The 12,281-nt window shown below is 38.6% G+C and overlaps 1 protein-coding gene across 5 annotated transcripts in view; it reads right to left on the bottom strand.

Annotated features, from left to right (window-relative positions):
• LOC124862512 (protein tweety homolog 3-like) overlaps positions 1 to 10,758 on the bottom strand; it is a 28,634-nt gene extending 17,876 nt beyond the window's left edge. Inside the window, exons 1-8 of one of the 5 annotated variants that reach the window (XM_047356469.1) lie at positions 10,486 to 10,758; positions 9,877 to 10,015; positions 5,950 to 6,119; positions 3,697 to 3,808; positions 3,335 to 3,555; positions 1,756 to 1,851; positions 1,055 to 1,127; positions 276 to 351 (exon numbers count right to left, since the gene is read on the bottom strand). In XM_047356469.1, coding sequence (XP_047212425.1) covers positions 276 to 351; positions 1,055 to 1,127; positions 1,756 to 1,851; positions 3,335 to 3,555; positions 3,697 to 3,808; positions 5,950 to 6,119; positions 9,877 to 10,002 — 874 coding nt within the window. In that variant the 5' untranslated portion in view covers positions 10,003 to 10,015; positions 10,486 to 10,758. Of the gene's footprint in view, positions 1 to 275; positions 352 to 1,054; positions 1,128 to 1,755; positions 1,852 to 3,334; positions 3,556 to 3,696; positions 3,809 to 5,949; positions 6,120 to 9,876 lie in introns of all 5 variants that reach the window. The other 4 variants (XM_047356470.1, XM_047356471.1, XM_047356467.1 and 1 more) reach the window with 4 other exon arrangements.
• Between the last annotated feature and the right edge of the window lie 1,523 nt (positions 10,759 to 12,281).

Here is a 12,281-nt window from a genome sequence, read left to right as displayed (position 1 = left end):
TGAGATGTGTTAGAAAGGCTTTTGTACTAATTCAAATGGCAGCCCATCACCTTTCTGATCTTGCTGCAGATGTGGCAGCAATTTCTAGGAGCTTTTTTTGTGGGCAAAAAAATAAAAATAAAATAAAAAGGCATGCTGTCTTACTGCCGCAAAATAATCAGAGCATTGAAACGAGAGGATGAGACTAATCCCCATCTAGCATTAGATTGTATCGCTAGTTTTAGGATATAACTGCATCTTGTGTGTGTCTGAAAATATAATAGAAGAAGTCATACCTTTATTGATGACCGCATACTGATCCACCACTGAGGTAACATATGTATCAGGAGCAAAGCAAAAGTCACTTGAGCTCTGAAAACAAGACGATTGAGTTGAAATTAGTCAAAGATCAGCCCAAATTACATTAAAGGCCGTGAACACACATTTAAGTAATTACGGTAAAAAAGGAAAAAGCAGCCTCAATCTAAGCTGAAAGAAATTATTCATGCACAGGAGCCAAAGACTATAAACAGAGTCATCTGCAGAGGAGGAAATCCTTCACACGTAAGCAGACTGTCCTTTATCAACATTAAAACCAGATGTCTATTAAAATTAAGTAAATGAAGAAAACATCTGGACTTACGCTGCCCTATTCTGCATTTTAGTACTTTATATTCTCAATGAAGAAAGCAAACCTCCAGCTCCCCCTTCAACAGTACGGCTACAGTCCTAATAATGGCTGTTACGCTTGAGCTACAGGTCCTAACCACTGTTATTAGTCTTCAGGATTTCTAGAAAAGACAACGTGACCCAAAAAACATGAACACAGGTGTTTATTCCAACTAAACCCATAAAAATATGTCATTATTAAACATGTATTTATTCTGAGTTTCAAAGTATTATGTCCAAATTTTTAGAGGGTTACAGAATTTATGAGTCCATAATTTGAGTGTTTCACCTCAAATTTGATCAGGACTCTTAACAGAAAAAACCAAAAAACTTATATCAGATAACAAAAAGCATAAAACAGAGCAGTCCCACCAGGTAAAGAAGATCATGTCTTGCAGACACTTACCACAGAGACAGCCAGTTCCAATCCCAGGGAGACCCAGCTGATTAGAAGAGCCACTACACCGAACAAGCACACCCTGTGGGAAACATGAGGTCAGGAGCACATCTCACCAGCAGCGTTAGACCATGAACTCTACTTACCAAAAGAGAGGCTTAACATAATAAAGGTGATTTAATTTCATGGTCAAAGCGAACAGATTCTGGGCTAAGCTGCAACTAAACAAAGATCATTCTAAAATGTGTCCTAACCTTGACATTAGCACTTTAAGTATGTTGCAAAAAAGTTTGGACCTAGAATGTTGACTGCTAGACTTTAATAATGATGCAGAAAATAGCCCAGAGAAGATAGTAATTGCAAGTAATTGCAGACGGCAAAATTTGGGGATAATATTGAAAAACAAATAGGTAGACATGTTTGCTAAGCTCACTGCCAACTGGTGAAAATATATAGGATGTTTAAATTTGGACATGATGTGAGGAATGAACAGTAAGATTCCCTGTAAGTATCAATTTATCTAGAATGTTAAACTAATTTATCTGAACGACTGCCATGCTAAGTTAATCTTTGACTTTATGACTTACTAGAAGGAGTCATACAATTCCTGCTGCAACTGAGGTTTTATTCCATCCTGTAAACTTGTTGCTCTTTGTTAAAAAAAATAGATCAATAATGTGGGAAAATAATGATGAAATGAGGAGACTTACGCTATAAGTATTCCCTTTGAGTTGCGAATGAGGCCGAACAGAACAAGGAGGCAGATGAGGATGTCAAAGAGCAGCAGTGTGATGTAGCCCAGCCACCTGTGGAGATAACGTCATCATTCTCCCTCTGAGACGCGCTTCAAACCGCGTCGGCAATTATCAACAAAAAGTGATTTGTGGTTTTCAAATCTAGTTATACCAGTCAACAAAAAATATGTACATAATGAATTCCTTGTGTTTCTACTGTTAATTAAGACAGAAGCTGCATCACCTCCATCTCAAGAATGTATCTCAGTGTAAAAACAGAAATAAAAGTACCACCACACACTAATATCTGGCTTTATAGTGCACTGTGAAACACTTAAGCTGGCATTCATACTCATGTTAAACGATATTGTAGGAGTAATGAGTAATAATCAGTTCCAATTGAATTTGGAATCAATAAGTAACATTTGAACAGAAAGGCACTCAATACAAGAAAAGTTAGGCAAAATTTGAGTTTCTTCAGAGGCACAGACAGTTTCTAACCTGATCATCTAGTCAAGTCAAGTTTATTTATATTTGTCGCTTTTCAGCAACAAGGCACTCAAAGCGCTGTACATGAAGAAAAACATTAAAATGATAATGAAAATCAAACACAGAAAAACAAATCAAATGACATTAATAATCCTTGGGATTGATCTAGCGTTAATGATGTACCACCAACCATAAAAACACTGAAATAAGATAGATACGCTGTGTGCAAGACAGCTAGTATAACTTGCATTCAGTCATACTGCAACTCGGTTCAGTCAAAAACAGTAAACAAGCCTCTTAAACTGACAATTTTAATAAACAATAGTCCAGCCTCAAGAATGCAGTTTAGTAGTACAATTTTTTGTTGTTAAATCTTCAGGGTTTTAGTAACTGTAGTACTTTCTGCTCTGATTTCTAGTTGTGTAGATACATTAAAGTGCACTGAGAGTAAAAACATTGCCCCGATAATGAGAAAGGATTTGATTGCCTTGTTTTAGGCTTATAGGTATATTTAAATAAACCACACACAAATTGTTGGTGAAGAAAGAGGCAACTGTCGATGACTACATATAAAAAGGGACTGAATATTCTCTTGAATGAGCAGTCGAGTGTCTACTCTTACATAAACAACCCAAACAGTGTAAATAGTATTTTATAAACACTTTTTACTTCATTAAAACAATCTCTGGAGTCACTTGCACACTTTTGGCATCATGTAAGTAGTCTGGCTAAATTACCATTTTTATTTTTTAGAAAACTTCTAAGTTCACTGCAAGCTAATGCTGCGCTGAAGTACCTTCTCTTGATCTGCGCTTTACATTGGTTCCTTCTGTAGATTTCCAATCAACATCTACAAAAATCAATTTAAGAGAGTACAGCCACTCAGCATCATTTCACCAAGGCTCTCAATAATACAGGAAATGGAGATAAAAGGCAAATCAAGTTTCCACAGGGCGGGGCATTACAGTTTTAGTGTGTCTGCACATAACGTTGGATATTAAAAAGATACGACGAATATATTTTTCTGTTTTCTACTGCTCTTTGGAGTACACTATTACAGTCTTACCTATACCAGTCATATAGCTCGATGCTGGTGGACAAATCTTCCAGGGAAATGAGGTTGTTGTCCCAGAAAGGAATCTCAACCATCTGTCTGACCAGCTCATCCAGTTGGCCCTGCAGCTTTTGGATGATGGAGAGGTAGTCTGCATGCTGAGCATACTGACCCTCAAGCTGTTGCAGATTGTTGTCAACTGTCTGGTTCAACGACGACGTACTATCATATACCTAGCGCAAACACATGGACATATGAGGACATGACAGTGTTCAGAGGAAAGAATGGCAAAGTTGTATTTAAACCCGGGATGCTCGCAGCAGAAGAATGTTGAACTATTAGACACGTTCATATGACTGCGCTCTTGGTCTTACCAGCTTTTGAACCCCAGTGATTGTGCGGTTAGCGTGGCGGAGGGAATACGTCAGTCGATTCACTCCATCACAAGTCTCGCCATTCCCATAGAAACCGACAGCAATGCCAGCACTGAGGGGAGACAAAAAAGGAGGGGAGACAGGCTAGTGAAGAGGAGGGCTTGGCAAAAAAAGACAGAGAGGAGAGAGAAGAAACCAAGTGCGGGGGACAGCCAGGCAGGGTGAGAGGCGTGTGAACTCTGTTTTAACCCTGTCGGTTCGGACCCCCGTCAACAGGCTCCTTTCAGCCTCGGCAGAAAGACCCTTTAGAGAACCATGGAAACAGAGAGGAATGGACCAGCAATGGCCCAAAACCCTACGCTACGCCTGACAAAGGCTGCAGTCAGCCAGTAGATCAGCTCTCATTGGCTGTAACAGGCCTCAAACAGCTCAGGCAGCTACACGGGCAACAATTTCAGAAAAGGATGTGCTCAGTTTACATTTATTCGTTGTGGCTTAATTTAGAGTAACATTATTATACATAGTCTTTCAGACATATTCATACTTCTTGAAGTTTTTTATATTTTGTCATGTTATAACAACAAAGGCCAATATATTTCTTATGAATGTTATGTGATAGACCAACAGTAGTGCATCACACACAATGGGTCGCTGGCGACTACTTAGGTTGCTTCTGAAATCAAGTAGTATCAAAGTAAAGGAGGTTGAATAAAAATAGATGGGACACTTCAGATTTTTATTTCTAAAACTTTTTATGAATATGCATCATTTCCCCTCACTTCACAATTATGCAATACTTTCATCGGTCTCACACAGTGGTTTCTCAATACCCGGGTCGCTGATCAACAAGCGGTGGTTTATGAGATCCTCTATAAATCAAACTAATTTCAAAATACGATAATGATTAAGAGACATTTATGCCATAAATGTTAAAATGCATTGTAAACACCACTTTCAAATAGAGGAAAACAGCATACATACAACATGCTTGTATACTCCACCGATAGGTGGGGTCACAAGTCTCATTATGGTGTGAATTTGTAGGTGGAAAGGTTTTGGAACAAATGGTCTACCACATAAAATCCTAATAAAACAAATGTTACCTTTTAACACACTGCAGAAAACCTTAAGTGATATGATTACTTTTACAAAGCACTGTATATAAATACTAATTATTTCTATAAGAAACAATAAAATGCCTGTAAGTTAGGAGTATTGTCGTTTCTCCTTTCAGCACGACTCTGTATTAAATGCCGAACAACCTACGAGTTGATCTCACCAAACGCATTGATGACAAGAACATTCCTACAAACTTGGACAAACATGGATAAACCGACAGGCCGGAGTGGATCTGGGAGTTTTCCTTCTTCCTGTATGGCTGCTAATCTCTTCCTCTCACACTTTGGAGAGTAAAAAAAGCCCAACTAAAGCCGGGTAAATATCCTGCTGTCATGAACCCACAGAAACACCTTTACATTTGGAAAATATTTAGGAATACATTTAAAATAACAGATAATCGCACAGTTCAGTGCTTTTTGCAGTTACACAGACAACTTTACAGACTAAATATAAAAAAAGAAAAAAAAAAAAGAAATACAAGTTAAACAAAGCATTGAAACTAAACTTTTTTTTTTGTTTCCTTCCTATTTTGGCTAAAACATTTGTGCGTGGGTACAAGCGCACAGAGACAGCGATTGTGATGCAGTTCTTGTACTCATCAAGTCCCTGGGCTCTTTGTGCTACTCTGAATCAACTATGATGGCTCTCTGGAGGCTCCCCAACAGGAGGAGGAAAACAGGAAACCAACGCTGTGTTCAAGGACAGAAAACAAGACCAGATGGGAAATTCTCACACCTCTCTACCTAATAACAAAAATATCACTAAAGCACAGAAAGTGAAGCCAACACTGAATGCAGAGGCAAATATATAAAGTAAGTGTACTTCTCACCATCATATCCATATCCTTACAACAATACAACCCACGCAGTTAGTTTGAATGAGAGAAAACACCGACTGTTCAAATAATTTAGGTCTTAATCAGCAAAGCAAGATGGATTCTTTCATGATTAAATCCGACTGCATGCTGGGCGATAGCTGCGACCATGGGGCTATAACACGCGAGCAAGTGGTCACATCAAAGTGAAATGTAGCACAGTGAATCATGAACGTGGGCGAAATGAGAAGCTAATTATGCTTGGCAACTTGAATTCATGGACTTAACCGTTGCCAGCGCGGTCATGTGTTTACACTCACCTGCACACGAGTGTTGCGATGATGACGCACCAGGCCGTGCAGCAGCAGTCGGCGTTGGGCTGCTCAGTGGTTTTGCTCCGTCGGCAGCAGAGCCAGATGGAGTAGAAGAGTAGAAACAGGAGGTCCAGAACCAGACAGGCAAGCGCTAAACCGCCCAGCAACAAGATGGACTGAAGGAACGAGGAGCAAAGTTATGAGAACTTGTCTGTGTCAATGACAAAGGCAATAATGGAACTGTCTCCTATGCTTTAATATAAACATTTAGAGTCATGGTAAAACTTTTTAATTTGTTGTTTAGTAAGAAATATTCACAATTTTGTAACTGAGCAAGAAATTGGCTGAAATAACTTCAGCAAGATGCTTCTTGAAGGCAACTTCTACTCTCTGACATCTAGGAAATCTCAACGCAGAATTCAGCAGTGAGATGTTTGAAGTTTCTTGCATGAAACAACCCGTTTCAAGTCACCGTGTGGTTTCTCACTGGGATTAAGATTTGGACTTGAGCGTTCCAGGACTTTCCAGGCCAGTCCGTTGTGGACTTACCGGTATGTTATAGGTCACTGTCATTTAGCAGGGTCCAGTTGTTCTCCAAGATGATTTATTTAGATATGGCCTCATATTTTCCTCAGACGCCCTCCGAAACACAGGAGAATTTATGCCGGTTGAAATGATTGTGAGCTGGGCGGGTCCTGCTGCAGCAGGCCGAGCCTAAACTACAACATTTCAATGTTTCATAGTTGACATGAGGTTATTTCCTGGAATGTTATATTTGGTTTAAGCCCAATATGTCCTCCATTCTGGGGTCCAAATAATTAAATTTTATTCTTATCTGTCCAAATGAAAATATTTTCAGAGGTCCTGGTCTATGTCTCTGTTCTCTCTGCCAAACATTAGTCTGACCTTCATGTTTTTATTAGAGTTTAAAGGTGTCCCTCTATGCAAACATCCCATGAAAGTTAAATTTGTGTAGTGTTTCTCTAATTTTAGGGGCATTCTCCATCATTTCAACAGAGCATGAGCACGCTGTAGGTCTTGTGGTTACATTTAAGGGTTTTTGGAGACTTTTTAAGCATCTTGCAGTATTCCTTAAGGATGAGCTTCCTCGGAAGGATAGCCCTGGGCAGTTGTACTGAATTTTCTCCACTTGTGTACCATTTTCCTTCCAGTGCAAATAGCTGATTTCAAATTCCTCTGATGCCTTTTTAAACCCCTTATCAGACTCAGGCTGCTGCAATGTTTTTACTAAAGTCCACAGACAGCAGGGTTGATCTCACTACAGTGTTCACTCTGACTTTACAAACTTTCAGTTGGGTAGGCTTGCTTCAACATGCTGAGAAACAATGTTTGAACCATATGGACCTGATGTGACATGCCTTTGTCTGATTTTATTTATTTAAAGTGGGATTACAAGTCAGGGAGTTCCTACTCATTCCTTAGTGAAATGATTTTTTACATTACAAAGTGCTAAATTGTATTTTCTTCTGTTTATATTCATATGAATTACTTAAATTTCTCAGTACTCTTATACTGATATCAAATATCCTTAATGTCTAAATATTGACAGGTTCTCATAGGCTGTCCTATTTCTTTTAAACCAACAAGCACACTTATTGCTAGAATAATAGTAATACAATTTAATCCCATATGCACAATGTTAAAGAAAGACATGATGCCCTGAATAAAGCAGCTGTGTGAAATGCAGGGGGAAAAATGTAAAAAGAATTACATTACAAAGTACTGTAAAATAAAAACAAAAGAAAAAAAAACATCTTCTTGAACAACAAATATGATACTCAGGAGAGTGCTGACAGTATTTCCAAGCTTACAGCGGAGTATTGTACAGTAATAGTTAAACCTCTCAGCCAACAGCAACACTTCATACAGTATGTAGGTCAGGCAGAAGGTTTCTGTGTTCACTGCAGACTCCTGAGGATACATGTCTGAGGCAGATTTCCAAAACCTTTGGGTTCTTCTGCTTGCTCCATTTTTATCCCTTCAATGACTCACTGTAAATTACACATTACTCTAATGACTGCTAATTTCAACACGTGAACTTATTCTACTCTTTAGAGACAAGAAGAGCTAACCTTCAAAGAGCGGTGACACTGCTCCTTTTATCTACTGTGACACACGCTTGTGACAGACTGGCTGATCACACGCAGTTGGATGATTTCTTGGCTCTTGCAGCTCTGCAAGGCTCAGCGAGGAGTAGAAAACGACTGAGCAAATGCAGTTGTAATTTTGGGTCATCTCTGGCACACTGCAACACGGCAGTCACTCAAGGTTGCATCATTAAGAAGTGTTTGCATAGTAAGCAACAACGACAGCTCGGCCATCTGGACGAGTTGAAACCTCTTTTTAAGCCTGTGGGGGAAGAGCTGCATTACCAATAATTAGCAGGATGTCATCATAGAAGGTTAACAATAGCCGCTTGTAGGATGAGCCTGTGTTAGCATCCTTTCCATGACATTTGACATTATAAATTTGTGATGGGAGAAAAATTGACATATCCTACTTGTTAAATTACCTGTGCATTTAAATACACAGAATGCTCCACAAAAACAGCGATACTATTCCGATCCCGTTCCTGTTTGTACATACCACACAGCAAACCCATCTATCTTGGATCCAATAAGATTCAGGAGAGCCAGTCTTGCATAACACTGAAAGAACTGAATCGTTTTGTCCGTTTGCACTAAATCCTGAAGGAAATAAACAGAGCTGGCAGCAAACATTAGACGCCCACATGAATTGAAAGAGGACGAAATAAGAAAATAAACCGTTTCACGCCTTGAGATGAACTTTTCCAACCTGTACAGGATCAAGTACATCTCCATTAAACCGCCAACGCATGTCTGGGACATATCATCCTGCTTCTCAGGAAGCATGAATCACTTCTTCATTTTTTGAATCATGTCCTCCCATTTAACTGCAGTACAGACATAACTTAAAATACTTCCTGGGATCATGCCTGACTCTCATTCAGGACCAGGTTCTTAATTATGTTTTCTGCTTAAAATGTTTTAGAGAACTTTTCTGTTCTTTATAAAAATAAAAACAAACCTCTACCCACCCAAAAGGTGATATTACAAAAAAGAAACAAACAAAACAAAATCCCTTACACCCCTAAACACCTATATAAACTGGTACTGGTTAAAGTTTCCCATTTAAATCCCATATAAGTATCAAAATATCCTCTGGCTGATGCCAATCCCTGCTGAGCTGGTCACCAATCCAGAACCTTTTAAGTAAAAATAGAAAAAGGCATGATAATTATGACTATAATTAGACAAATAGAAACTACAGAACCTACTGGAAATAATTTAACAAAAAACTGCTGAACCAGCTGTTTCGAAGGAATTTGAGAAATACAGAACTTCTGTTACATGCCTTTGAGAAACCGATTTTTAAAACCAAGCATCATTTGTACTAAACTTGTGAACAAATTCAGCTCCCCCAGCCTTAGCTGATTAACAAGCTGTGTAGACTCTTTGACCTTTGCCACTGGTTAAAAATGCCTTAATCAGGCAGGTTACTCCTTTTCTTTGTTCGTTTCTTCTTTTTATTTACAGACCTATTTCAGATTTATAAATATCTATGTGCAGGGTACAAGCTATGATATTGTAAGTAAAATATATTATAAAGTACATGATTTCTTCTGTATTCTCAGGTTTGTTTTGACTCCACACCAAGCCACCTGGCTTGTTTCTGGAAAAGGCCAAGGCCTGGATAGCACAGGTTCACACAGATGGTGACATGGATCACATGGTAAACAGAGCAAACAGGTGTAAACCTGTCACAATAAACCAGTAATCTTTAAATCCAGATTGGAAACTCAATTATTGAATTGTACACAGAAAAAGCCCTCATCATGCTGTTCACAATTAGATGATATCATAACCTTATGTGTGTGTGTGAAGATATTACCTGCTGATATGTCCAGTCTTCTGGTTGGAAATCACTGCTTGTTTGCTGAAACTTTAAGTTGAAGTGGGGAAGTCTGTGCAGCAGGTTCACCCACCAAGGTGGTGAGTAGCTGGCTACAGCTGCCATGGCGACGAAAAGTCTAAGCGATTCAGTCAAAAGCAAAAGTAAAAAAGAAGAAGCTTTCAGCTGTAAACTAGAAAAATAAAGCACTTCATTCAGTTTGGGTCCAAGATGAAAGCGAAGCTCAAAAACGGTAGATGTACAGTATGAAAGTGTTGACGACAGCTCGTTTTTACTGTTGGAAAAAAAAAAAAAAAGCCCAACTAATCACCTCAATGGAGTGATTTCAAGACAGCTGAACAAGCACCAACACGAAGAGCTAGTTTGAACTAGTAACTAACCAACTACCAACCTCCTCAGCCTACCTGCTTAACCGTTGCTAACATTGAAGTGTTAACGCGGACCCAGTTGTAATGTAGTAGTAAACTCCAAAGAGATGAAGCCCATTAAAATTGTGCTTCTTAGAAACAAAAGCATTCGACTATTCAAAGCTACTTAAGACAGCAACGTAGGTTAGCTAGCTTTTAGCTGCTAGTTAGTTTTTTTCACCGATAGACGGAAGAGAAGAAGAAGTGTCTTTTATCCCGCTGGCATTCTGGTCTGCGCTTATTTTCATCCAGATTTTTTTGGGTTCTCCGGTCTGTTAATTAATCTTTTTCGGACTTACTCCAACGCAGAATATCTCTCCCTAGTCACTCAGATTGACTTCATCCAGCTAGGAATTGAGCGCAGGAAACTGGAGCCGACGCTGCGACTGCTCACGACAGTCCCCAGCTGGCGAATCAACCCAGCCCGGGCCAGAACTCAACAAAAACACTCATCAGTGAGAAAAAGGATCCTACAGCGACACCTACAGGCGCGCTGGCGTCGAAGCAATCTGAGGTTCATCGAGTGTCGGAAATGTCATAACTTACTTGTTTGCTACTTAGGGGGTTGAAATTCAGAAAATTTGAGACTCAAAATATAGTGGTCGCTACAAATAGTGGTGAAGACGAACTGTCAAATTGTTTGGTTATTCAGGCAATTCAAATGGTAGAAACCCGCATTAAAAATATTAAATTAATTTAAAATTTTTAAAGTGCAATTTTTCTATTTGTAGAAAATTCTCTTGAACTTAGATAACTTTTACAGTCAATCACTTTTGACGTAGATGTTAATTTATGAATCAAATTTCAGTCCTTACAGACATGGACTCACAATGGCATCTTGTATAGAAATAAATCAGTTTTATCACCCATGGAAATAGAAAGCAATAGTTGAACCATTATGCCTAAAGAACATGTTGTTTTTGAAGATATTGAAATCTGACAAATCTAATCTGTTTTTACACTACGAGCATCTCTTAAAGGTATATACGCCTGGGTGACTTTTACATTTCTGGTTTTAAACTCCATACAGTCCATTTACACTGTATTGCATTATTCTGACTTTCAGTACTAATTTAAAGAACCCTAGTGTTTCTTTCACCAGGAAATGGTGGGTAAATTCAACATTAAACTGGTTTCTGACATCCTTCTACACCAATGCAGTATTGCCAGATTTAGATGTATCCTGTCCCACAGTGCTGCAGAAAAACCACTTCATGCATTTGTTACTTTAAACATAGATTCTTATACTATTTATTAACAGGAAACCCAATAAAAATGAATAAAACGTTTTCATCTTATTCGAGGTCTGATGAGAATTAAAAGGAGACATCATATTGTTCCAATTTTAGCTTCTCTTCATTTGATCTCTGCTAAATTTGGAACATAATGAATAATCAAGCTCCATCTGAGTGATCTGATTGTTTCATATGTTCCCAGATAAAGCATTGTGCTCTCAGACAGCAGGTTTACCAGTCCTATCTACCAAGTCCCATCTTTTAGGTTTAAAACTTTCTTTTTTAATAAAAAGCTCATAGTTAGTATAGCTTAGATTTTCCTTATGCTATCTCTGTTGCAGTGCCGCTATATGCATAGGCAACTGCAGGACAAATTGACCACTTTTCCTCTTTCAGCGACTTTCTCCTACTACTCACTATTTAACCATTATTTTTGTTTTATTGCTGAAACTACTTTTATGTTCACTTTTGGTTTTTACTCTTCACACTTGTCCAGATGTTTCTGTTAGCTCTGTGACTTTCCCATATGAAGCCATCAGCTGAGCTATTGCTGCCAATAACTTCACCTTCTCTCTATATATGATACACTTGAACCTGTCAATCTGTGTTGAATATTGTCTCCTTTTTGGATAAAGTCACATATAACCTACTGCTGCGACCACTTGAGACCACTGGCTTAGTACTTCTCTGTTTAGCTGTGTTTATCACTTAGATGAAACCACAAACAAAGCTGGTGCTGCTA

This window comes from Girardinichthys multiradiatus, chromosome X (genome assembly GCF_021462225.1).
Source record: "Girardinichthys multiradiatus isolate DD_20200921_A chromosome X, DD_fGirMul_XY1, whole genome shotgun sequence".
NCBI classification, from domain to species: Eukaryota; Metazoa; Chordata; class Actinopteri; order Cyprinodontiformes; family Goodeidae; genus Girardinichthys; species Girardinichthys multiradiatus.
This window is presented reverse-complemented; position numbering and strand designations above follow the sequence as displayed.